The sequence below is a fragment of the Sodiomyces alkalinus genome (assembly GCF_003711515.1).
Source record: "Sodiomyces alkalinus F11 unplaced genomic scaffold SODALscaffold_4, whole genome shotgun sequence".
Lineage (NCBI taxonomy): Eukaryota > Fungi > Ascomycota > Sordariomycetes > Glomerellales > Plectosphaerellaceae > Sodiomyces > Sodiomyces alkalinus.
The window spans coordinates 1,320,309-1,343,628 of NW_021167082.1; the positions used below are offsets into that span (position 1 = coordinate 1,320,309).

At 51.1% G+C, this 23,320-nt stretch overlaps 5 protein-coding genes across 5 annotated transcripts; 4 read left to right on the top strand and 1 right to left on the bottom strand.

Annotated features, from left to right (window-relative positions):
• Positions 1-443: 443 nt before the first annotated feature.
• On the top strand, positions 444-2,165 carry SODALDRAFT_323663 (hypothetical protein; the record flags this gene model as incomplete). The annotated part of the gene is made up of 1 exon (XM_028609819.1): positions 444-2,165. The coding sequence occupies one exon, from the start codon at positions 444-446 to the stop codon at positions 2,163-2,165; it is 1,722 nt and encodes a 573-aa protein (XP_028467047.1).
• Positions 2,166-2,347: 182 nt separating this feature from the next.
• SODALDRAFT_332678 (amidophosphoribosyltransferase) lies at positions 2,348-5,772 on the bottom strand. Its single transcript, XM_028611778.1, has 13 exons — positions 5,535-5,772; positions 5,363-5,428; positions 5,051-5,220; positions 4,824-4,970; positions 4,557-4,709; positions 4,133-4,494; positions 3,988-4,004; positions 3,853-3,913; positions 3,628-3,791; positions 3,491-3,568; positions 3,354-3,381; positions 2,866-3,271; positions 2,348-2,802 (listed from the first exon to the last, which is right to left on the bottom strand). The coding sequence occupies exons 1-13, from the start codon at positions 5,556-5,558 to the stop codon at positions 2,775-2,777; spliced, it is 1,704 nt and encodes a 567-aa protein (XP_028467048.1). The 5' UTR covers positions 5,559-5,772; the 3' UTR covers positions 2,348-2,774.
• A 466-nt stretch (positions 5,773-6,238) lies between these two features.
• On the top strand, positions 6,239-7,362 carry SODALDRAFT_378344 (hypothetical protein; the record flags this gene model as incomplete). Its single annotated transcript, XM_028614977.1, has 5 exons — positions 6,239-6,558; positions 6,615-6,667; positions 6,727-6,810; positions 6,865-7,237; positions 7,310-7,362. Exons 1-5 carry the CDS (start codon positions 6,369-6,371, stop codon positions 7,360-7,362), a joined length of 753 nt encoding a protein of 250 aa, XP_028467049.1. The 5' UTR covers positions 6,239-6,368.
• Positions 7,363-9,354: 1,992 nt separating this feature from the next.
• SODALDRAFT_332682 (hypothetical protein) lies at positions 9,355-13,192 on the top strand. Its single transcript, XM_028611779.1, has 5 exons — positions 9,355-10,078; positions 10,164-10,291; positions 10,383-10,447; positions 10,524-12,063; positions 12,134-13,192. Exons 1-5 carry the CDS (start codon positions 9,731-9,733, stop codon positions 13,080-13,082), a joined length of 3,030 nt encoding a protein of 1,009 aa, XP_028467050.1. The 5' UTR covers positions 9,355-9,730; the 3' UTR covers positions 13,083-13,192.
• A 354-nt stretch (positions 13,193-13,546) lies between these two features.
• On the top strand, positions 13,547-17,238 carry SODALDRAFT_294602 (paraplegin). Its single transcript, XM_028608760.1, has 2 exons — positions 13,547-15,956; positions 16,050-17,238. The coding sequence occupies exons 1-2, from the start codon at positions 13,904-13,906 to the stop codon at positions 16,886-16,888; spliced, it is 2,892 nt and encodes a 963-aa protein (XP_028467051.1). The 5' UTR covers positions 13,547-13,903; the 3' UTR covers positions 16,889-17,238.
• The last annotated feature ends 6,082 nt before the right edge of the window (positions 17,239-23,320 follow it).

The following is a 23,320-nucleotide window of genomic DNA, read 5'->3' on the forward strand; positions in this document are numbered from 1 at the left end:
CGAAGAGAGATAGACTGGAAGGAATAATTACAACATTCGGAGCGACACGGAAAGGCAACATTGATTGATTGACACATCAGCGGAACGATTACTTTCTTTGTACGCGTTGAAAGACGACCGACGATCCGACACGGGTGTTCTTTTATGAGTTGCTTTCTTTTCTTAACCGGTTTTGCTGCAGTCGATCCTGTTCAAAAACTCGCCATGCGGTGACGACGAGTATGGACTTCGCCTCACTCGACATCGAATAACATTTCGCGATCGTCGACCTCGGATACCACCCCACCAACCACCGTGTTGCTTCCTTTCCTCATCTCGGTACCAGTGTCGCCGAACACGAGCATCACGACCGTAGCGTCGTCCTCGCTGTGCTCCGCCACCCACATAGATAGCCATCCATAACGCTCTTGGCAAACCAGATTCCGCTCCTGTCATCAGACATAATGACACCACCCCGCGGGCCTTCACTCGCTCAGGCCCGCCATTTTACCAACTCCCACAGCAGCAGCAGCAGCAGCAGCAGCGAAAACAACAACCACAACGACAATAGTAACGACAACGACGAAAGGCACTCCCACTCTCATTCGGACTTGCACAAGAAGCGCGAGGCCCCTTCTCCGCCGTCCTCCCATTCCCGCGAACTACATATCCGCCAGGAGCCAGTCCCTGATGTCGTGGATGCCCGCGACATCGAGGACACATTTGTTACTCACGTCGTGCAGACCGTCTCTGTCGTTCAGGTCGTCGACTCCGCCGGATCCGCCATAGAGATTCAGACCCATTATGCGCCCCCAGCGACCATCGTCGTCGACCCCGTCTCCGGCCTGACCGAAACGTTGTTTTCCGGTACCGATCCCGCTGCAGCCACGCCTGAGTCTGACCCGGTCGAGATCTTCCCTGTAACCGAACCTGAACTGGAGTCCGACTTCGTTCCTGAGATACCTCCCATTCCGACTTCCGACGTTCCAGGCCTTGACCTTGTACCCGGCTTGCTTCCCTCACCGCCGTTCGTTTCTTCGGTCGTCCCGGTGCCGTCTGAAGATTATGTTTCTAGTCATGATAGCATCCCGACGCCCGCTCCCTCCTCCAACACGTCGCCATCGTTTCCAGTTATCGGCAGCGTCGGCAACTCGACCAGGCCAGGTCTACTCCCATCATCACTCTTCAACAATAGTTCTTCCTTTCTGGTGAAAGCTGAGACTGCGTTCGCCTCATCGTCTTCGTCCATGTTCTCGTCTGCATTGTTCTCCACCTCTAGCGTTGGCAGTGGGAGCACCGCCACCACAACTACGCGTACGCGCTTTACCACTACGTCCTCGACAAGCCAAACGGGCGCGTCAACAGAGCAAGAAGCTGGCGTCGAGGGAGCCCCGGGCTTTGACCCGACACCTTTGACGACATCAAGCCAAAACGAAGAGAGTGACGACTCGGCCCCCGCAACGGGCGTAGTTGTGGGGAGCGTGGTGGGCAGCATAGCCGGTGCTGCCGTCTTGGTGTTCCTAGTCCTCTTTGCCCTTAAGATGCGGAAACGGAAACATGGTCGCATCATGCTTAGTGGTGGCCCACGTACCAATCACCCCAACGGCAGCCGGGGCCTGCTCCCCGGCACTGACGGGCCCTCTGCTGGCGATGGCGGCATGACTCAGCGGTCTGTGGGCCTGGGCGCCGCCCTGGCCGGTTTTAGTCCTAAACGCATCTCCCGGAACCGAAACGTCCCACCACCGACCGAGGCCGGAGTCGTTGGCGAAGGCGAAGCCGAACGCGGCTTCTACCGCGTTTCGGGTAGAAAGCTGCCGCCCGTCATCCTCAACGGAGGTGATGGTTACACAGCCCCTCGCGCCAGCACTATGAGCGGGGGGGAGTCAGTCTACTATCGAGAATCGCGCTCATTCTTCGACGGTGGCAGCCCAGGCACAGATGCTCCGAGCCGGCTGGCCCTCGGGGCTCCCATGAGACCAGTCAGCGGTGTGCCCATCATGCGAACGGGTCCAGCCCGCGGCGTCGTCACCGAAGAGAATCCGTTCGCGGACCCTTTCTCGGACGACATGGGCCCGCTGGAACCTCCGCCTCGCGACCCTACGGTTCGGTCGATCAACTCTCAGGACGGGTCGGTGTCGAGAGGGTCAAGAGGATCAGGCTCTCGGTTCACGGAGGACATCAATTAATCCGTCCGGCATGGCACACGGTGCACCCGGCATATATCAACCCCGCCCGGTTTCCTTTCTCTACATGCCAGCAATCCTAGCCAGCGAGCAAAACTGGGAGAGTCCAATCTTCCCTTGTGGATAATTTCTAGTACGCTGTAGGGACCCAGTGCCCCGGACTTCTACGACTGCGAATGGTGGTTGGCGTTTCGTCTATTTCCTCTTTGTGTCTGCGTCATACCCAGGGCATACTATGCCCGTCGGATTTCATGTCTCTAAAAAGTTCCGCTGAGGTTGAAAGTTTTGCGACTGTACATAGTGTACCTATGCCATTTACAATGAAAAGGGGCTATTGATGCTAGCCTGTCTCAGTCCGCTGCGCCGAGCGAGAGTATCGGTTGTCAAAATATAGAGACATCCCCGAGTGAGTTTTAACTCTATGTCTATCTCTTTACGCCCTGGTAACACTGGCAGAAGAAAGAAGAAGAAGAAGAAGAAGAAGAAGAAAGAAACGCAGAAATTAAGGCTCCTGTAATAAGAAATATGGAAGAAGTCCAGTATTCATGATGGAGGATCCATCACGGCGATGCCGACCATATCAAAGTCCGATATCTTCTAACATGCAATGCCTTAGGATGTGTTCGCAAAGTTGTAGAGACTGTACGAGATGGGTCAGTCGTGAAGTGCGAGAACTCGAACGTAAAGCTGGCAACAAACGTACCTGATATCCTCTCGGTTTGCCGGCCCGTTTGCGCTCTCATGCTCTTCGTCGTCCTCCTCAGCATGTGCCTCCTGTTGTCCCTCGCGCGGGCCCGCGACATTCACGGCCCCACCGCCGGCGACCAGGACCGGCCTGGCAGCGTCTTGCTCTTTCTCTGCCGAAAGCGAAGTCTTGTTGATCTTCTTCTTGTTCCCCTGCGAGCGACCCAGGTGCTCGAAGTAGCCCTCGGGCACCACGGTCTGGTACTTGCCGCAGAAGACGCCGACCTCGAAGTCCTTGACCTCGCAGTCTTCGGTGCCGGCTTCTATGCAGGCGGTCTTGAGGTCTTCCAGGCTCTGGTAGACGACTTCGTCCACGTCGAGGCGGCGGGCTATTTCTTCGCGGGTCTTGCCGTGGGCGACGAGTTCTAAAGCATTTTTGAGTCAGTATCTTTGTATGATTCCAAAAAGGGGGTTCGGTCCATCCTATGTCCATGGAGCTGTTCTTACCGGATGGGTCGGCGAGATCGATGCCGTGCTGAAGGACGGTTGGTTAGCGATGGCTTCCTGGCACGAGGAATGAGGTTTGTGTGTGTGTGTGTGTGTGTGGAATGGGAGGCCTTTGATCAGGCAGACATGTCACTTACAACGTGTGGGTGGGTGACCTCTGGACTGCAGGACACGAACAGGACTCGTACGGCGCCAGCTTCCTTCGCCATTTGGACCTGAAAAAGTAGGGTTTAGTTGGGTGTCATGCTCAAGGGTGTGCTTGGATAACACGTACGATCTCGCGGGAGGTTGTTCCTCTCACGATGGAATCATCCACGATGCAAACGACTCTGTCTTTGAATTCGGAGGCAATGGGCGACAGCTTCCGACGAACGCTTTTCTGCCGTGCTTTCTGCTCGCTCAGAATAAACGTCCGGAAGATGTATCTATTCTTAATAACTTTAAGGTGAGGTCATATTAGCTCAGGAGTCCGAGAAACAATAAGAGAACGAAGACATACAGGCACTCGAGAACGGCTTGTTGAGTTCTGTCGCTAGTACGGCTGCCGCGATGTTGCTAGTCTGGTTGTGGTATTCCCGTCAATATTCGCAAACACTTCCATCGTTCGGTGCGTGGCTTAGGATCTGCTTCTTACCTCTGGAACGGGGATAACTGAAGAACGTCAAGTTAGTACGTCAACGTCTCTGACATGAAGGAAATATACGCGTCGCAGGCTGTGAAGAAGATCCCAGCGGATCCCCCGAAAAATGGTATACTGGACAGAGAGAGCAAGCACTTACTGACGTCGATGTCCTTGATGACTTGCTCGCCCAAAGTCTCCCTCAACTTCTTTGCTAGCATGCGCCCCATGTTCTGTCGGCTGCGGTACACGGAGATGCCGTCGATATGCGAGTCGGGACGGCTGAAATACACGAATTCGAAAATGTCGGGGGTGTACGATTTTCTTGGAACGATCTGGCGGAACTGCGGAACGCCTCCTTTTTGGATGAAGACAGCCTGACCGGGCAAGATATCCACGATGTTGCCGAATCCCAGCTGCGTCAGGGCGATGGATTCCGATGCCATGAAGTAGTCGGTGGCGCCTTCGAGGGTGGCAGACGGTCGAGATCCGAGGCAGAGGGGCCGGATACCGTTCTCGTCACTGCGAAGCAGAGTGTTAGTCGGAGAGCCGAAAAGCCTACTAAGACCACTCTTACTACTTACCGGAATCCCAGAATGCCGAAGCCAGCAATCATGGCAGTGCAGGCATAGGCGCCGTGGCATCTAGTGTACACCTCGCGCAGTGCGGTGAAGACGTCTTCTACGTTAGCTCGGAATTTTCCCAGCTCATTAAGCGCATGGGCAAAGACGTTGAGCCTAGAGGTCCCGGGGTTAGCGCTGACTTATCTCGAGCCACATGATAACCGTCTCAAATTTTCCTTGACCAAGAGAGTGCGATAATCCCACAACTCAGGGAACGGATTGACTTACAGAAGCTCCGAATCGGAGTCGGTATTGACATGGCGGCGGGCTTCGCGGTCCAGGAATTTGAGAAGCTCTTTGCTGTTAACGAGGTTTCCGTTGACGCTCATCGACAACCCAAAGGGGCTGTTGACAAAGAATGGTTGCGCTTCCGACCTGATGCCACGTTGTCAGTACAAGGCACCGATGTCTGCTTAGTTTCCCCAGAACACTGCCGCTTGGGGTTTTAGACGTACGCATATGTCCCGCCGGCTGTAGGATAGCGGAGGTGGCTCACGCCGCACCAGCCGGGCAAATCGACGATTCGCCTCCCTTCATTAAAGACGGCGCTGACAAGTCCCAGGCCCTTGCATTGGTAGACTCTTCCGCCTTGGCATACGGCAATACCCGCAGCATCTTGTCCGCGCTATTGGTGCCGTCAGCATTGGTCTAAACGGTGGCATGGATATTTGCGAGGTCATGGGTCTGGCCAAGGTTCGTTCTCTCGCAGGTTGGCGGCTGCTGGGAGAAACCCCCCTTATGACCTCGAGGTGGAGGGTAATACGTGCATGTTGGAGGTAATAACAACTCTCGTGGAGTTCTAGAGCGGCCGTGTCGGCTTTGGAATCGCCCAACTGACATGACGAAGTTAGCGCAGGTTCTCTCTTGGATATCGATGGGACATCTCGTCGCATAAAGGCTTCACCGGCTAGACGCCTGGAGAGAACGGTAGAGACACACCAGTATAGCGGAAACTCCACACATTGCGATCCGAGTAGTCTAGGTGGCGTTCGAAGATCAAGGGATGGTCGAAGACGGCAGCGTCCTCGTCGAAGAAGCGCAGAGGGATGCGCGATTGTTATAGACCGGCAGACGAGTGCTGGCGGCAGAAGGAATGGAGTGTCTGAGCAACACTGTTGAGCCTGCTCGTGCAAGCTGTCGAGAAAATTCAGGCGAGGCAAAGGAGATATTTTTTTTGTCGGAACAGGTTATCGTCGGAGAACTTGTCGCGGGCGGTAAAATCTTCGCATCTAGCGAAAGTTTTGGGCCGACGTCGGTATTAATCGTTGTGTTCATACTTCTGATTTCCGCCGGTACGCTAAAGGTACACAGAAGAACCCCACCATAAATTTAATTGTACCCCGCTATCGCCATCGTCACACAGAAAAAGCGATAGCTGACTAAGGTAACTCGGATTTCTTATCGCCTAATCTGTACCAATAAGGTAAGGTAAGGTACCTAGGTACTGGCACGTTACCTTAATGCACCTTCGTGTGTATCTCTCTCCTCCGTGTAACGATGAACTGAGGCTCTGTTTCCAAGGGAAGGAAGGGGAGTTGGCCATAAAAGGCCAGATCCTTGCTTCCCACAGTTTTAATTCTTCCTGAAGCAATGTACTCCGTACCCCGTAGCCTTTGATACTTTCGCTCTCCCCCGCCCTCAACACCAGGTTCCCTTGAGCCTAGGGATAGGAAGTCGAAGTCGCCCGATCACTACACCTCAAAGGATGATTGACTGATATTCGGTGTGATGTAATTTCTCGACTCCATCTCAATTCGCCAGCCTCACTTCACTATGTCGGTCCACGACAACCAGGCTGGCGGCGGTCTGCCGGTCGTCATCGAGTATCCCCGCCGTGAAGATGGCGTCAACTACACGCCACTGGCTGTTCCATGTGCCCGATGCGCTCTTCGATTGACCGAATTCAACTACAGTCCTGACAAGGAGGGCGAAATTAAGATCCCGGTGTGTGAGAGAAACAACAGTAAGTTGAGTTGTCGGGCTGCGTCATAGCAAGGCTGCCGCTCAACCTCGTAATAGGCGGTTCCGGTGAATGTACTTCCTGTCAACAACTTGGCGGACCATGTGTCCAGGCATGTCCTCCCGACTGAATTTGCCTGTGTGGATTCTCTCAGTTGCTGACCTCTAGGAGATCCCACCTGCGTATCGCGGCTCGGTGCTACATCTCCGTCTTTGTGTTGATCGACATCGGGCCGAGAGTCCGGACAGCCTTTCTGTAAATACCTAGCCGTGTATGGGATAGTCCACCGGCTATGCTGATAGTCTGCAGGGCGAACTAGAGCGACTGAAAGGGGAAGCGCGAAAGGCTGCCCTCGAGAGCCAAAGGCGCGAGGAACAGCTCTCCTCGTGGAGGCGAAAGCGGGAAGAACGACAAGCCATTCAGAGTCGAGGACGCGGAGGCGGGGAGGCCCTCCAGAGGGCCCCCAAAAGACCCATTGACGTTATTGAGTCACCACTCGGTGTCACGGACGAAGGTGACGAGGTGGCTATCCGCCGACTAGCGGTTGCCGAGCGGCAGGCCAGTGCATTAGAAGAGATCGCGTCTACATTAAGGGCTATTCGAGCCGAGTTTGCCGCGAGCCGTCGCGCTATTGGCCAAGTCGCCACTGCGATTAGTGGTTTGAGCGGGGTTATTGGGCATCGTTCGTATCATTCTACCAGCGAAGTAAGTGTGCCAGTAATTAAATGAGGCGACTGTAAGATTCTAAATCAAGCTCAGGACCAATTGGAGGACACGACGGCCCAAGAGACGGAGAATGGGCATTGATGATGGGTTATGAAGTTGACATAAAGTTACAACTAAAAGCGAGTGCGGAAAAGTGGACCCGGACATCCCCTCGATTTAGTGTAAAGTTGGGTCAATTGGGGGATTTATACGAAGTAATTACCTAGTTGAAAGTACCCCTGGGCTGTGGTAATAGGGAATTATGGGTGTCAAAATGCGAAAGCTAAACAATAAGCCGCGTGCAGAAACAAGCAATCTGTATGATGTATCCGATCTTGAGTATTATAATAAGACACTTTCCGTGTGGCTTTGAATCCATCCATATGGCACTCTACACGTGTAGGCACCGTTCATGGAAACGCCGGCCCTGACGTTGTCATGACTTCTCCAAGTGCCTTACACCTGGGGACATGATGAAGACCAAAGAATCACATCAATAAAAAATTGGGTAATATGAGATTCTTATCCGTCTAACTCGCTGGGAGGCGGGGGCTTACAACGTACTTGAGAACCATGACTCGGCTGCCCTCCGACCTGCTCCGACAGTAGGCGACTAATCAAAGAAGTTCGAAGAGTTTTTTTTTTAGAAACTCGCCACCGTCTTGGATTGTATGTAGGTATAAGTTCCACAGGCATCAAGGGGTCCGAGTCCGATCACCGTCTCATGTGTGTTTCAGGGACGCGCCCCACATGCATACGCACAATCCATGCCTGTACCTGCGTCTGCACTTTGGCATTCACGATACACTACGGTGGTGGAGCTTGGGGAAGGAGAGCTTCGTGCATCTTGATGATGCAACTGGACCGTGGAGGGTTGCATGTATTTCCGTGCGCTCAGGCTCTGGCTTCGTTGACACTACGGGGTATGATGCGGGATCATGAAGCACGTTGAGCTTGCGGGCACAAATTGGCCAGACAACCCCGACTCGATTCAAAGAGAAACGGCAGTTTGCTTCGAGAAGGTTTCGTCATAGCACGCTCTATACTTTTTTATTGATGATATTCGGAGACGTCTTAAATTAGCCACCTTTGTTGGTTGAGAATCGATTTATGAGTCGTCTCGAGCCACAGAAGCATACCGCACAAACGTTGTATCCAGGTACGCTTAGGAAATCTAAGGTAGGGACCTTGCGTTGTACGAAGTTTAGGTATTGCGCCAAAGAGTTAGCGCGCCACTCGTCCCAATATTACCCGACGGTCAACCAATTAGATACCATTTGGCTATTCTAATGTTATGTCATCAGATGAAAGGAAAAGAATGCGTGTATGTGGAGAAGGGGTGGGGGCATGGTCAAAGGCCAGACTGTTGACAGTCTTGGAACATCTCTGTCCCGGCCGGCTCTGGCCTAGCCAGCGCAGACATCCTCTGTTCAGAGTTCTGACCTATAAACAACAGCAACCCTCCCCCGGGTTAGGTAGATGAGTTGGTTATATAGACGGGTATCTGACAGAGAGGTACCTGGGCCATGGCACGAATAAGGTATCCATTAGACTCAAGGTACCATTGGTGTCATGGGTAATAATTCGGCGACTTTGATGCCTACAGTACCAGAATTCTCCTTGTAGCACACACACGTGGCCCCTGACGCTAGACCCGACTGTTTCGAGAGATCTCTCAACTTGGGGCTGAACCCAAACCACGCCCCAAAGGAGAGAGTCAGAGATCAACTCTGCGACGAAACCATAAATTAGGTCCTAGCGCCCGCGGCGTTGCCTTGTGAAGATGGGCTGGTGCCCCGGCACTGGCAGGACCCTGCCTACCTTCCAGGTTGCTCTTGGCTGTTCTGCGGTAACTAAGGTACCTTCCCTTACCATTGATACTAGGTTACTACCTACCTACCTACCTAGGTAAGGTAGGTAGTTGTTCATGTTCATACTTCGTGTAGTTAGGTATAACCTTTGGCACAGAAACGCCCAATCGCCCAGTGTCGGCAGTCAGCTTTCCTTTCGGTTCTCCGGGACATCCATCCTTCTCTTATACTATGTCTTCTCTTCTTCCATTTTTCTTTTTTCTTTCCCTTTTCCTCTCTATCTCTTTCCGAGTGCTTCTTTTCCACTTCTCCGCGGTATCCCGAGTCTCGTCAACGTTTCCTACCATTTTCGCAGTCCTCCCCCCTATCCAAATTCTTCGAAAAATATCTAATCATCTCATCATCTCATCATTTCATCATCACCCCTATACCTCAGCCTGGCCTGACTCTTAGCCTCTGTGAGGTTCAAAGTTCAATTTTTCCTGCTGCCTTCGACCTCTCATCTTCATTATTCCCTAACGGCAGATCAGCAGCCAATTCAGCGAGTCGATCTTCGCGTGCTGAACGAATGTTACTCAGCTTGCATATCCTCCACTGCCGCCCGTTCTGTCTCCCATCAGCACTAAGCCCGCGGCAATTGTCCAATGTCGAGAGGAGACATGCCCGAAGGGGCGACTATTCCCACCACGGACGGTTCATCTACGTCCATGGACATCGATGCATTACCGCCGAAATGGAACTGGGAAAAAGGCCCCGCTTACTCACCTTGTCCTAGCTTTATGGACCATCGCTATCCGCCCCCGGAGTACCCTCCGAGCATGAGCTACATGAGCTCGCCATTGAGCCAAATGGCGCATGCACAACCGCCACCACCACGACATGCGATGTTCAACGGCCTTCGCCTCGGCGGCCATCACATTCCAATCCTGGTTCCAGAGATGCCGATGTTCGAGCATTCCGATATGCTCGATGATGCGGCGGAGGCCAAACGGAGGAGGATAGCGAGAGTGAGTGAGCTCTCTTTATTTCACCGGCTTCGGCTGATACACATGCCAATGGTGCGACTGACGCAAATACTCTCACGATGCCTAGGCTTGCGACACGTGTCGGAGAAAAAAGATCAAGTGCGATGGACGGCAGCCCGCCTGTGGCCATTGTCTCACCTACAGGACCGACTGTGTCTTCACTCCAGTCGAGAAGAAGCGCACGATTCAGAAGGGGTACGTGTTGCCTTGTGGGCTTTGCTTGCTGGACGGATTGACGTTGACGTTGACGTTGACGTTGACGTTGACGCTGACATTCCACGATTAGTGCTCGATACGTCAAGGCCCTTGAGAACAGGTTGCAACGAATGGAAAACATTGCGAAATATGCCCGTAATTTATCCCTCTCCGACCCATACCCATACCCATACCCCGACCATCATGTAGCTTACTTTTGGCCTTCCCTTAGGTAAATTAGCAGACCTGGAGGGCGAGGATGAAGACGGCGAGATTGACCTCGGAGCCCTGGAGAGCGCACTAGCAGAAAAGTACGACGGACTGCACCAAGGCTCTCGAGCCGGCTCACCGCATGGGTCGTCATCTGCACATCCCCAAGCCACATCGACCCGGCGAAGCTCCTTGGCTTCCCCTGGGCCTGAGTCGGATCAGGCCTCGGAGAAGGAAGAAGAAGTGAGCGGGTCCGAGGTGGAGGAACTGCGAGAAATGATGGGCTCTCTCGTAACGAACGAGTCCGGCGAGACGCAGTACTTCGGCTCCTCGTCTGGCTTCTCCATTTTGTCGCCCAAGGGGATCCAGTGGGTGAAGGAGAAGACGGGAGATGACCCTTTCGAGATGATGATATCGGACGGCTCTATCGGCGACAACAGGTGGACTGACTGGAAGCCCGAGGTGTTTGGTGATCTTTTTAGGCGTCCCGTGTTCCGGCCACTGCCCCCGAAAGCCGAGGCAGTCTCGCTTCTGAAGGACTACTTCGGGAACTTCAACTGCATGTTCCCCCTCTTTCACCAGCCGACGTTCATGCACCTGGTCGAGCGGCAGTACTCGGGGGAGCCATACGAGACCACCGGTTGGTGGGCCAGCTTGAACTGCTGTCTCGCCTTTGGCCACCGCCTCCGCGTCATGAGCGACCTTGTGCCCCAGGAGGAGGACGAAAAAGCCTGGGGCTATCTGAAGAACGCCATGGCTTGCTTCCCGGAGTTGGCCATGCGGAGTACCGACCTCTTTAGCGTGCAGGCATTGTTAGCCATGGCGCTCTTCTTGCAGGGCACCCCGAACTCGAACCCGAGCTTCGTCCTCGTCTCCACCGCCATTCGCCTGGCCCATAGCATCGGTCTGCACACGCGGGGAGCCGGTTTCAACCTCGATGCCATCGAGATTGAACAGAGAAAGAGGGTATTTTGGATCGCCTACATGCTGGACAAGGATGCATGCCTTCGCTCGGGGCGGCCGCCTGCGCAGGATGACGACGATATGAACGTGGAGCTACCGGATGCCGACCCCGAGGATAACATCGGCAATATTCCCCTGCCCAACGGCAAGGGGAAAATGAATCTCTTCCGGGCCATGTGCGAGATCGCCCAGATCGAGAGCAAGGTGTACCGTCGACTGTATTCGACAAAGGCGGCGAAACAATCGTGTGGCGAGTTACTCTACACCATTTGCAATCTGGATGAGGAGCTGGAGGCTTGGAGAAATCGGATTCCCATCGACTTCCGACCGGACCACGAAATTAGGGCTTCGCATACGCCGCTCATCTTGCATGTGGTCATGCTGCACATGACCTACCACAACTGCCTGACGACGATACATCGAATGTCGGTGCGGGGTGGATACTGGACCAGCCGATTAGCCGACTTTGCCAAGAAGGGCCGGAACACCAAACCTCTGAACCCCCGGGTGTTCTCCTCCGCCTACATAACCACGGCCGCCGCAAGGACGACGGTGTCGCTGCTCGAATATATTCCGAAAGGGGACCTGTCGATTGTCTGGTTAGTATGCCTGAACAAACTCCCGCTCTTTTCTTTTTCTTCTTCTTTTCTTCTAACTCTGTCGACCTAGGCTTGTGCTCTATTTCCCCGTGGCTGCACTGATGACGCTATTCAGTAATATCCTGCAGAACCCTATGGACCGCAGGGCAACTTCGGACTCCAAGTTGATGGAGGTGGTCGTGACGTTCTTATCCAGACTAGGCCAGGAGGCCGAGACGGGCGGCGTTCACCGCATGCTCGGAATCTGCACGGAGTTTTTGAGAGTCGCTAAAGCGGCGATTGCGAAGGCTGACAAGGACCTATCTTTTACACGGAGGAAAAGGAGGAGCTGCAGCCCCACGGCCCCCACCGCCGCGGCGGCTGCTGCTGCCGGTACGGAGCATCAGCCCGCCGCGTCACCACAAAGGCGGAGACCAACATCGGCGACGATGACGGCTGTGGGCAATGGCGTCAACAGCGTCAACAGAGAATACCTTTCTCCCCAATTCAACGCCGAGGCCAACCGGCAACGGAATCAATTCAACAGCCCTGTGGTAACCAACGGGGTGCCAGAACCCCGCCCAGCAACAGCAACAGGAACGGCAACAGCAACCGAGCCTAGCATTTGGCAGCTGAGGCAGGTACCGCAAGAACTGATAGAACCACTAGATCTTCGCGATTGGGCGGACGCCTCTACCGGTAGGGGGTATACAGCACAACGCATGCAGCCAGCACCGGCACCGGACGTGGAGATGGGCATGGGCATCGGACCGGGACCGGCTACGGGAACGGGAATGGGAATGGGAATGGGAATGGGAATGGGGACGGGAATGGGGGGAATGGGAATGGGAATGGGGACGGGAATGGGGACGGGAATGGGGGGAATGGGGATCGACACGGGGATGGGCTCCCCCGTCCCTGCGCCCATGAACGGGCAATGGATGCCGAACTCTGTTCAGCCTCAGGACTCGTATTCACATCCAACGACAAACGATTGGAACTGGGCAGAGACAAACGGCGAAGGGTATCCGTCAGTGTAAAAATGGAAACGTGGGAAACGTATTATGAAAATGGTGGCGGACGATACGATGAGTGTCAAATACAGCGTAACCGTAAAGGGTAAATACGATAAGAACGGTCAGATTGAGAGGTTCCGAATTGATTGTATTGAAGCCGTAAAACGTTGTAAAATGTCGGGTTGTAGGAGGCACAATTGATGCCCGGCAGTCCTACGGACAAGTCGCGTAATCGGCCGTTAGGTTGTTCCACCCCGAGGGAGGTCTGTGCGAGTCTCCCTAGTAAGGCAGGCCCTTATTACCGTAATTCATTTTCTTTTCTTTACTTGTCGGGTTTTGTTGAAGGCTCCGTGGATGTGGTCCGATGAATAGAGTCACGTGATACTGTATTAGTCAGAATCTGGTCACGCCCCGGATAAGGTAGGCGATAATTAGCTCCGAATCCCGGTGAGCCGATAATCTCCATCCATCGCCCATTGCATGTACTCCGTACCTCGTAGCTACCTAGTGCAAGAGATTTGCCTCCGACGAGTCACGGCCGCAAAATCCGAGCAACGCCTCAACTTACGCACACGACTTGGACAAATCCTTCTCAAACAACCACCGTGTCATTGGGGGAAGCTGTCATTTTATTTTATTTTATTTTCTTTTGCCGGATGGATGGTCATCAGTCGGAAAACGCGTCGATGAGCTGAACCCTCTTGGAATTCCTTCCATCTAATCCTTTTTTCATTCTTACCTCTTTACCCTCTTAACCCTTCCATCCATCCCTCTCTCTCCCATCTATTCCACGTCCGTCGTCACATAACTCCTCCCCCCCGGCCTAGTCCGGGGTTGCCACGGTCATGGCGCGAATTCTTCGTCAATCAGCGCAGCTGGCGCGAATAGCCAGACAATCACAGCAGCTCGCTCTCGGCAGATCTCTCTCCTCGACATCAAGACTGGCGCGTCTCGCCCCGTTGACAGCACGACACTTGCCCCAATCGCCCTCCAGATCATCGCCGTCGTCACTACGGTTCTACTCGACCGAGGATCCGAACAAGAACAAACCCAGTGACGAGAAAGAGAGCAGCAGCAACAATAGCAGCAGCAGCAGCAAGAACAACAACAACAACAACAACAACAGCGTGCCGGAAGAGTCTTCAGACGGACAGACCGAACTGGAAAAGACACGAAAGGAATTCCCGCTCCCGGATGGTTGGGTCCACTTCACCGAAGAGGAACTCGAAAGATTCAGGCAGTTTGGGGCCCTCAAGGGCCTGCCCCAGTTCATGAAGGATGACCTCAATCGAACGGTAAATGCCATCAGGGTCGTCGGGGCGCCGGACGAGCTGCGCGAATTGGCTCGTCGGCACCCCAACGGCAACCTGACGATCGGGGAGATGGGCAGGGTCATCCGCATCCTGACCAAGATGACCAAGAGGCTCGCCGAATACGAGGTGACGATGCATAGGCGCGCGCTCGGCCGGGATAAGGATGCGGTGAAGAGCAAAGAGCAAGATCCGCAGGGTGCCAAGGAGCCTCGGCCGGAGGAACAGGAACAGGAAAAGGAGGAGCGACACGAGGAGCAGACGAAGAAGGCCGGCGGCCCAGCAGCAGGCCAGGCGGGAGGCGCGGGGAGCGGCAAGGGGGGCGACGGTAAGAACAAGGGCGGCAAGGAGTCTGGCGGACCCCAGGATGGCGGCAACCCGTTCGGCAAGAAATGGTTCCTCGGACGGTTCAGCACGGGCGACCTCATCATGGCGGCCGTCGTTTGGGCGCTCATCATCCCGTACGCCGAGGCCACCTTCTTCGGACAGAGCAAGGAGATCACCTGGCAGGAGGTGCACAAGGACTTCCTGAGCAAGGGCCTCGTGAAGAAGCTCACTGTCTACAACACGGGCAAGGTCCGCGTCGAGCTGCACCAGGACGCCCCGTCCGCCGGTGGACTCGACCCGAACGTGCAGTATTTCTTCTCCATCGGCTCGGTCGACTCGTTCCAGAAGCAGCTTGAGGAGGCGCAGAACCAGCTCGGCATCCCTCTCCAGGACCGCATCCCCGTCAACTACGCCACCGAAGGCGGCATGTGGCCGATCATCATGGCGTTCGGCCCCACGCTCCTGCTCGTCGGCCTGCTCATGTACACGACCCGCAGTCTCGGCGGACGGGGCGGCAACCAGATGTTCGGGTTCGGCAAGAGCAAGGCCAAGATGTTCAACCACGAGTCGGCGGTCAAGGTCAAGTTCTCCGACGTGGCGGGCATGGACGAGGCGAAGGCGGAGATTATGGAGTTTGTGAGCTTCCTCAAGACGCCGGAGCGGTTCGAGCGGCTGGGGGCCAAGATCCCGCGCGGCGCCATCCTGTCGGGCCCGCCCGGGACGGGCAAGACGCTGCTGGCCAAGGCGACGGCGGGCGAGTCGGGCGTGCCGTTCTTCAGCGTCAGCGGGTCCGAGTTCGTGGAGATGTTCGTGGGCGTGGGCTCGTCGCGCGTGCGGGACCTGTTCGCGTCGGCGCGCAAGAACGCCCCCTGCATCATCTTCATCGACGAGATCGACGCCATCGGACGGTCCCGGCAGGACGGCAGCCGACCGGGTGGCAGCAACGACGAGCGCGAGTCGACGCTGAACCAGATCCTCACGGAGATGGACGGCTTCAACACGTCGGAGCAGATCGTGGTGCTGGCGGGCACGAACCGGGCCGACATCCTCGACCAGGCGCTCCTGCGGCCCGGGCGGTTCGACAGGCACATCTATATCGACCGGCCGACGATGAAGGGGCGGCAGGACATCTTCAAGGTGCACTTGAAGAAGATTGTGACCAAGGAGGACCAGGAGCATTTGGTGGGACGACTGTCGACGCTGACGCCTGGGTTTTCTGGTGCGGATATTGCTAATGTGGTGAACGAAGCCGCCCTTGCTGGTAGGTGTTTCTTTTTTTTTTTTTTTTTGCCTTTCCCTCTCTCTACTTCTTCCTCCTTTTTTCCCCCCCCTCCCTGGTCTAACATTCGTATAGCTGCCCGGGTCAACGCCGAATCGGTCGAACTCATTCACTTCGAACAAGCCATCGAACGGGTCATCGGCGGTCTGGAGCGCAAGTCTCTGGTGCTCAAGCCCCAAGAGAAGCGAACGGTGGCATACCACGAAGCCGGGCACGCCATCTGCGGTTGGTACTTTGAGAACGCGGACCCGCTCCTCAAGGTGTCGATCATCCCACGCGGCAAGGGCGCGCTGGGGTACGCGCAGTACCTGCCGTCGGGCGACGCGTACCTGATGACGGTGGAGCAGCTGATGGACCGGATGGCGATGACGCTGGGGGGCCGGATCTCGGAGGAGCTGCACTTCCCGACGGTGACGACGGGGGCGAGCGACGACTTCCGCAAGGTGACGCAGATGGCGCGCAAGATGGTGACGGAGTGGGGCATGTCGGACAAGGTGGGACCGATGCACTTCAGCGAGGACCCGCACCAGCTGCAGAAGCCCTTCTCGGAGACGACGGCGCAGGCGATCGACGCGGAGGTGCGGCGCATCGTGGACCAGGCGTACGCGCAGTGCCGGGAGCTGCTGCTGGCCAAGAAGCACGAGGTCGGGCTCGTCGCCGAGGAGCTGCTCAAGAAGGAGATGCTGACGCGCGACGACATGGTGCGGCTGCTGGGCAAGCGGCCGTTCCCGGACCACCAGGACTTTGAGAAGTACTTTGGCGGGGAAGACGGGCTGAAGAAGCCCGACGGCAGCGGCGGCCAGGGGCAGAAGAGCGCGCCGCCGCCACCGCCTGCGGAGGATGCGGGTAGTCCGCCGAAGGAGCAGCCGTCGCCGGCGTTCAAAGAGGTGCGGGGAAGGGATGAGCTGAGGTAATCAAGGGCGTTTCCTTTGTTGTTTCTTTTTCTTTTTTTTCCCCCGCAAGGGGGAGGGGGGAGGGGAACGCGAAGTGCAGACAGATACAGTCTTCACCTTTCAGTATACCCGGATTACCCCAGCAACCTCTCGCCTACACACCGACGGGACACGGGCCACGGGCGGCCCCAAGGATCTGGTGGCGCATCAACTCGACCCCGACTTGGACGATTTCCCTTGGTCATCGGTCCTCCAGAGGTCAACAACCGGGACCAAGGAAGGTCGTAGGAACCAACTCTACTTTTGTGTTTGATAAGAAGGGTGTTTATGGTACGACAAGGACAGGCAGGCAAGAAAAGGATACACTTCCCAAACAAACAAAAAGACGCCAGAAGAAACTACCCAATTGTACTTTTATGTGTAAATACTTCACATAGAAAAGAGTCTGATTATACTAGATGTCCTTCAATATTCGTGTTCTTGATATTCGCGTGGTATGAACATTGAAATCCTTCAGGGGGGGTCCTAATTGTTATATTCTATCACGTGAGCCACGGTATAGTGCTCTCCTATTAGTTAGAGGTGCCCTACTATCCTCGCTTAGAAGGTAGCAGATATATTTAGGACACGTACACCCGCCCCCTTTTTCTTTCTCTTTTATAGACAATACAATTATATATTTCCTAAATCAACGCTCTCTATAAGCACGCTCTCGTTAATTTAATAGTTATAAGCCCGGGTAGTAGTAGTAACTAGTAACTTCCTACTAATCTATTATCTACGTTTATTTTTATATACTTTTACAGTATTACGGAGCCCTCCTACGCTCTCTCTCCTAATAATAAGCTCTTATTCGCTAAACCCTTACTCGACACTATATCGAATAAGCTCGAGATCACGGCTAAAGCGCTCGGTATCCCGCGCCTTAAATCCACGCGGTAATAGGCCGATTAGATCTTCTATATCCAGTCGTATACGTAAAGGATAGAGGTCTAGGCACTACTCGATCCTAGCTAAAAGGATTAGCCAGATAACCGTCCTAAGTATATTATGCCTAAATCCCTGGATTAACTACGCGAATAGTATTCCTAAGGCGAGGGCGACGATACTATTATGCCCTTAACGTAGGAGCTTATACGCCTCGCCGAAATCGAGAATTAGTAGACTATAGCCTAGAATTAAAAGCTTAGTCGCCTTATTAAGGCGCTCGATAAGGCTAATTAACTACTTAAAACCACCGTGGAGACCTTTACTTATTAATAGGCTATCGAAGAAGCTATTAAGAGATATCCCGGCTACGATAAGGAAAAATAAAACCGATATTTTACGTTACGCTATATAATAAAAGAACTTAAGAGTAGCTTCGCTCTAAGCAGTATTTACACGAAGGAAAAGATAAGACGAGTATACGAAAAGTATCTATAAGACGCTTATCGAGCTAACACTAAAGTGGCTATATAGTATACAGAGTAGAATACCCTTATTAGACGCGTATATTAGTAAAAAGTAGCCGAGATTAAAGGACCCACTATTATTCGGAACTTCCTTATAGTAGTTAGATAAAAGTTTACGCCTATTTAGGCAGAAACTAAGCTTTAGGAGCTAGTAATAAAAGAGGTCCGCGGCGACAAGATTTCCGATCTTCTAATATATGGCCGCGAGTTTAATGCTATTATAAGCGCTCTAACCACGGATAGCACGCGCCACGGCGTTTACGCGACCCTAGGAGACCGCTTAGATAATAATAACGGCGGAAAAAAGCCTAAGAAGAAGAGTATTAATTACCCCTATCGACGCGAGCATACTTAGAAGCCAGAGCACTATAATAAGCTAGAGTACGCTCTAACCGGAAAATACGAGCAGAGATCTAATACCTACGTTAATAATAAGTGGTGTAAGGAGATACAGAAGGAGATTAAGCTTCTAAAGTGGAAAAGCTTACGGGAAAAACTATCGAAAAAGTGATAGGAAAGCTCGGAGAGCGGTAACAGTAAGGGTGGAGATAGGTATCCTAGGAAGGTTATTATAACTATCCTGGATCCCGCCCTTATCTACACTACAGAAAAGGTCCCTAGGATCTACGCCGCGCTTCAACCAGGCCCCTACCCGCTCTCACAGAGCACTCTTCTTAATAATTACGGCGTAACTCACCTTATTAACTGAATCGACCTGCTTATTCCAGGTTCCTTCGTTCCTATAGAAGGATCTATCGAATCCGGTATAACCGATTTTCCGATTATTAGCAAAGGTAAACGGCTTCTTAAGGGAATCCTTAATAGACCTTTAGGTGCTCCGAAAGCTAACTTAGAGCTTAACGTTAGGTGCTCCGAAAGCTAACTTAGAGCTTAACGATATAGTTATCGTGGAGGGATTTTATATAAATATTATATCGGAAGCTCTATTATATAAGGTTAGGATCTAGTATTCGGGATATAACTACTCGTTACGCTTTAGAATAGCGGAGAAGAGCGTGGTCTTATTAAAGCTGCTTCGACGCTTTAATATAACTATCCTTTAGTATAAGCTAATTTTATCTTCTTCTTCTTCTTATTCGTTATTCTAACCGATACTACTTGGTGTTATTCCGATTAATTACGACTATTAATATATACTAGTTATAGTAGTCGATTAACTAATAAGAGCTTACCGATATTACTAACCTTCCCGCGACCCTCCTTATCCACGAGTCGACGAAGAATATCTATAGTATTTAAGAGCAGGCTATCTTAGACTAAACGCTCTATAAGTATTAGTTTATAATACCAGGAATGTGTTAATTAAGGGAACTAAACAGATAGACTACGAGATATACTCCCGAACCTAGGCACGTTAAGTTATATCTTAATACACGTTAGAATACCGCTCCCTATAACCGTTTTAGCGTATTTATTAGAATCTTTAAGAGCTACCTAAAAGCTATAACGGTATACGATATCTTCTTATAATAAAGGACGAATATAGCGGCTGGATCTACGTGCTGCCTTTAGCTTCGAAAAACAGCGTTACGGTTTATCACGCGCTGTAAGCCTTCGAATGATAGGTTAATCGGCAGTTTATATTATATATCTATAAGATACGCAGTAATAACAAGCCCTTAATCGTCAATCTAGCAGGAGATTTAATAACCTAGCTATAGGCAAGCAGTTAAGGGATCGATATAGAAATTATACCGCCCTATACCTATAAACCGAACGGAGGTAGCGAGAGAGCCGGTTAATTAATTATTATAAAGTCTAACGCTATACTTAACGGAGCAGGAATTCCACTAGATAAATAGCTAGAGAGTACTAGATCGGTAGCGTTATGGTATAATATAAGTCCCTTATAACGACACGGATAGAAATCCCTAGTAGAAATCCTCGATTTATAGTTTAGAAAGAATATGCCGATTCTAATAAGAGAGTATATAGCCGACCTACGCCCTGATTAAAGTGGTATTTATACTTATAGCTACCGCGCCTATCTAATAGTAAGAGATAGGGAGGCTAGGAGGAATAGGAAACTATATAAGGTTTAACTAAGGGGATATATTAGGTATCTTATAGGTTACGTTACCTATAATATTTACCGAGTATAGATTCTATAGCTTTAGAAAGTTATTATAACACGTAATATATAGTTTAACGAGCAGCTATTTTATAAACCATAGCTCGAAGAAGCAGAATAGATCCCGGAGCCCGAGACGAGGAACTAGCTTATAACTTACGAAATATATGAAGATAAAGATAACGACTTTATCCTATAGGCCTACCCTCCGGATAGATTAATTAATAGCGTACCTTTTAGAGAATAAGCATAGTCCACGGGTTTAAACTCGGGGGTAGGAGTAGTAGAGGTATGAATAAACGCTTCTTTGCCACTACCAGATATAGACGTACCTAGTATACCCGAACCGCCCGTAACAGGACTTTAAACCCCACGCGTAACACCTAATCCTTAGAGCAGGAATCTTTAGGTTATAAGCGTAGAGCCGTAGTCTTCGAAGGAACTCTTAATTAATAATTCTTCCGACTAATAAGATAACGGAGCGGCTATAAAAGAAGACACCGTAACCGATACGCTAGGATTATATATACTAGAGCTTAATACGGATACTTCGACGATTTTAACTATAGAAAGGAGTGCGCAGGCGACGGTATAGGGACTAGCTACCCCTAATCCGCACCATAGCACTAGCCGCACTATAGCGTCCAGATCTAGACTACCTATCCGACCGACTCCTAAGGTGACCGCCTACTAAAGGAAAAAGAGTATACTAGTAAAGGAAGCAATGCGCGCTAGCGTAAGAATCACCGATCGCCGTGCTTAAGGAAAGACTATTCGGATTAATCCACGGATATATTAGGTAGAGCCAGATAGGCCTTTAATATATGCCTTTTTCTTATCTAATTAATAAAAAGAGCGTTAGGACGGGCTAGAAGGGCTTCTAACCTTTAATTTAGTAATCCTCGGAGCAGCCGATACTAAAATAAATACCCGTTCGAATACTAAAAAAGAGGCTATAACGTCACTAAAGCCCTTAATCGACGGCAGGGTTTATCGCGACCACCTAAAGGCTATACTAAAGCACTAGCGGGAGCTTACTAACTACCTAATACGTGAACGGTTTAAGGAAGCCGCGTAGAGGGAGGTGAATAAGCTAATTAAGAAGCGTATATAGAGGGAAATTAAGCGCTTAGAGGCGAAGTTAAAGCCTTTTCCGTTAAAGTAGGTTTTTACCTATAAGTTCGACTAAAACAGATATCTCGAACGATATAAGGCACGCTTATATATTCGAGGGGACTTATAGGAGAGCTTAATAATTAAGGGAACCTACGCAGTAACACTCGCTATACGATCTTTTCGTATTATTATAGCCCTGGCTGCTTAGTTTAATCTAGAGATTAAGTAACTTAATATCGTTAACGCCTTCGTTAACGCCTAAAGGAGTAAAATAGGGATGCCCATTATATACGAACTTCTTGATAGATTTAAGTAGCCCGATAAGTGCTTAGAGCTCGATAAAGCACTATATAGACTACGCGACTCGCCTAGACTATAGTTCTAGACCTTCGCGGCCACCCTAATAGATTTAGGGATAGAGGCTAGTAAGGAAGAACCGTGCCTATTCTATATTAAGGCTTAAGACGTATTCGTTATCTTCTTTATAGACGATATTCTCGTGTTATTTTATAGAGATAGTGCTATAAACGGCCTTAGGATTATCGAAGGGATTAAAATAAGGTTTAAGGTATCGGAAAAGGGGAAGCCGATTAGTTTTTAGGTATTAAGATCACTCGAGATCGCCCTAAACGCAAGGTTTTCCTCTCCCACGACTTATATATCAAAAAGATCGTAGCTAGGTTTAAATTAGACGCTCTAAATATCTACCTAGTAATCCCTATTCCCGTTATAGAATACCGGAAAAGAGAAGACGAAGCCACCGCTTAAGAGATTAAATCTTATTAAGAAAAGGTCGGATTAGTGCTTTATATAGCAGTTATAATACGTTCTAACATGGTATTCGCCGCTTCTATCCTCTCCCGCTTTCTTAGAAAGCCCTCTCCCGAGCACTATAAGGCAGCAGACTAAGCTATCCGCTATTTATTTATAATAAGGGACCTCTTAATTTAGTACGGATCGAGTATTAGTTTATAGGCGATAGTTATCGTAAGCGACGCCTCTTTTATAGACGATTTAGATACACGAAGATCTTTACAGGGTTACCTTATTAGCCTATTTAGTAGATTAATTATATAGAAAGTAATAAGGCAAGTAATAGTAATAACGTCTATAACCGAAGCAGAGCTACTCGCTTTACAGTAAGTGGCGAAAGAAATGGTTTAAAGCGTCTTTTCGTCGAAATACGCTTTAATCCAGAATCTCCTTAGGATATCCACTACGATAACACGTAAACAATACGCCTAATAGTCGACGATAGCTTTAGAATTAAGACTAGGCTTCGCTATATAGATATATAGCGCTTTTAGGTAAGGCAGGAGAACGTAAAGAGATTATTTAGAGTCGTATATCTTACTACGAATTTAATACTAGCGGACGGATTAATAAAAGCACTTCCACGATAAAAATTCGAGAACTTCCGAGTATATCTTAATATAATAAGTGCACGGAGGGGGTGGAAAAAAGCAGTTAAAGTCGAAATTCCCGCGCCCTAGGCGCACCGCGCGCCGGCGGTTAAGTTAATTCAGTAAAAAACGGAGGGTATATCGTTATCTTAATACCACGATACTATACTAAACCCTAAAAGTAAATCCGAAAATCCTAAAATATAAAAAGGAGTATACTAGCTAAATTACTAAGCTCTATTAGTGCTATCCTAAGCACCGTCCTACGTAATATTTACGCTATTTCCTCTAGCCGGAGGAGTAATAATAAAACTATTTTCCCGCAGAATATCTATTATAACCCCCGTAAGCTAGGAGGTAGAGGTTATAGTCGGCGTACTAGGACCTT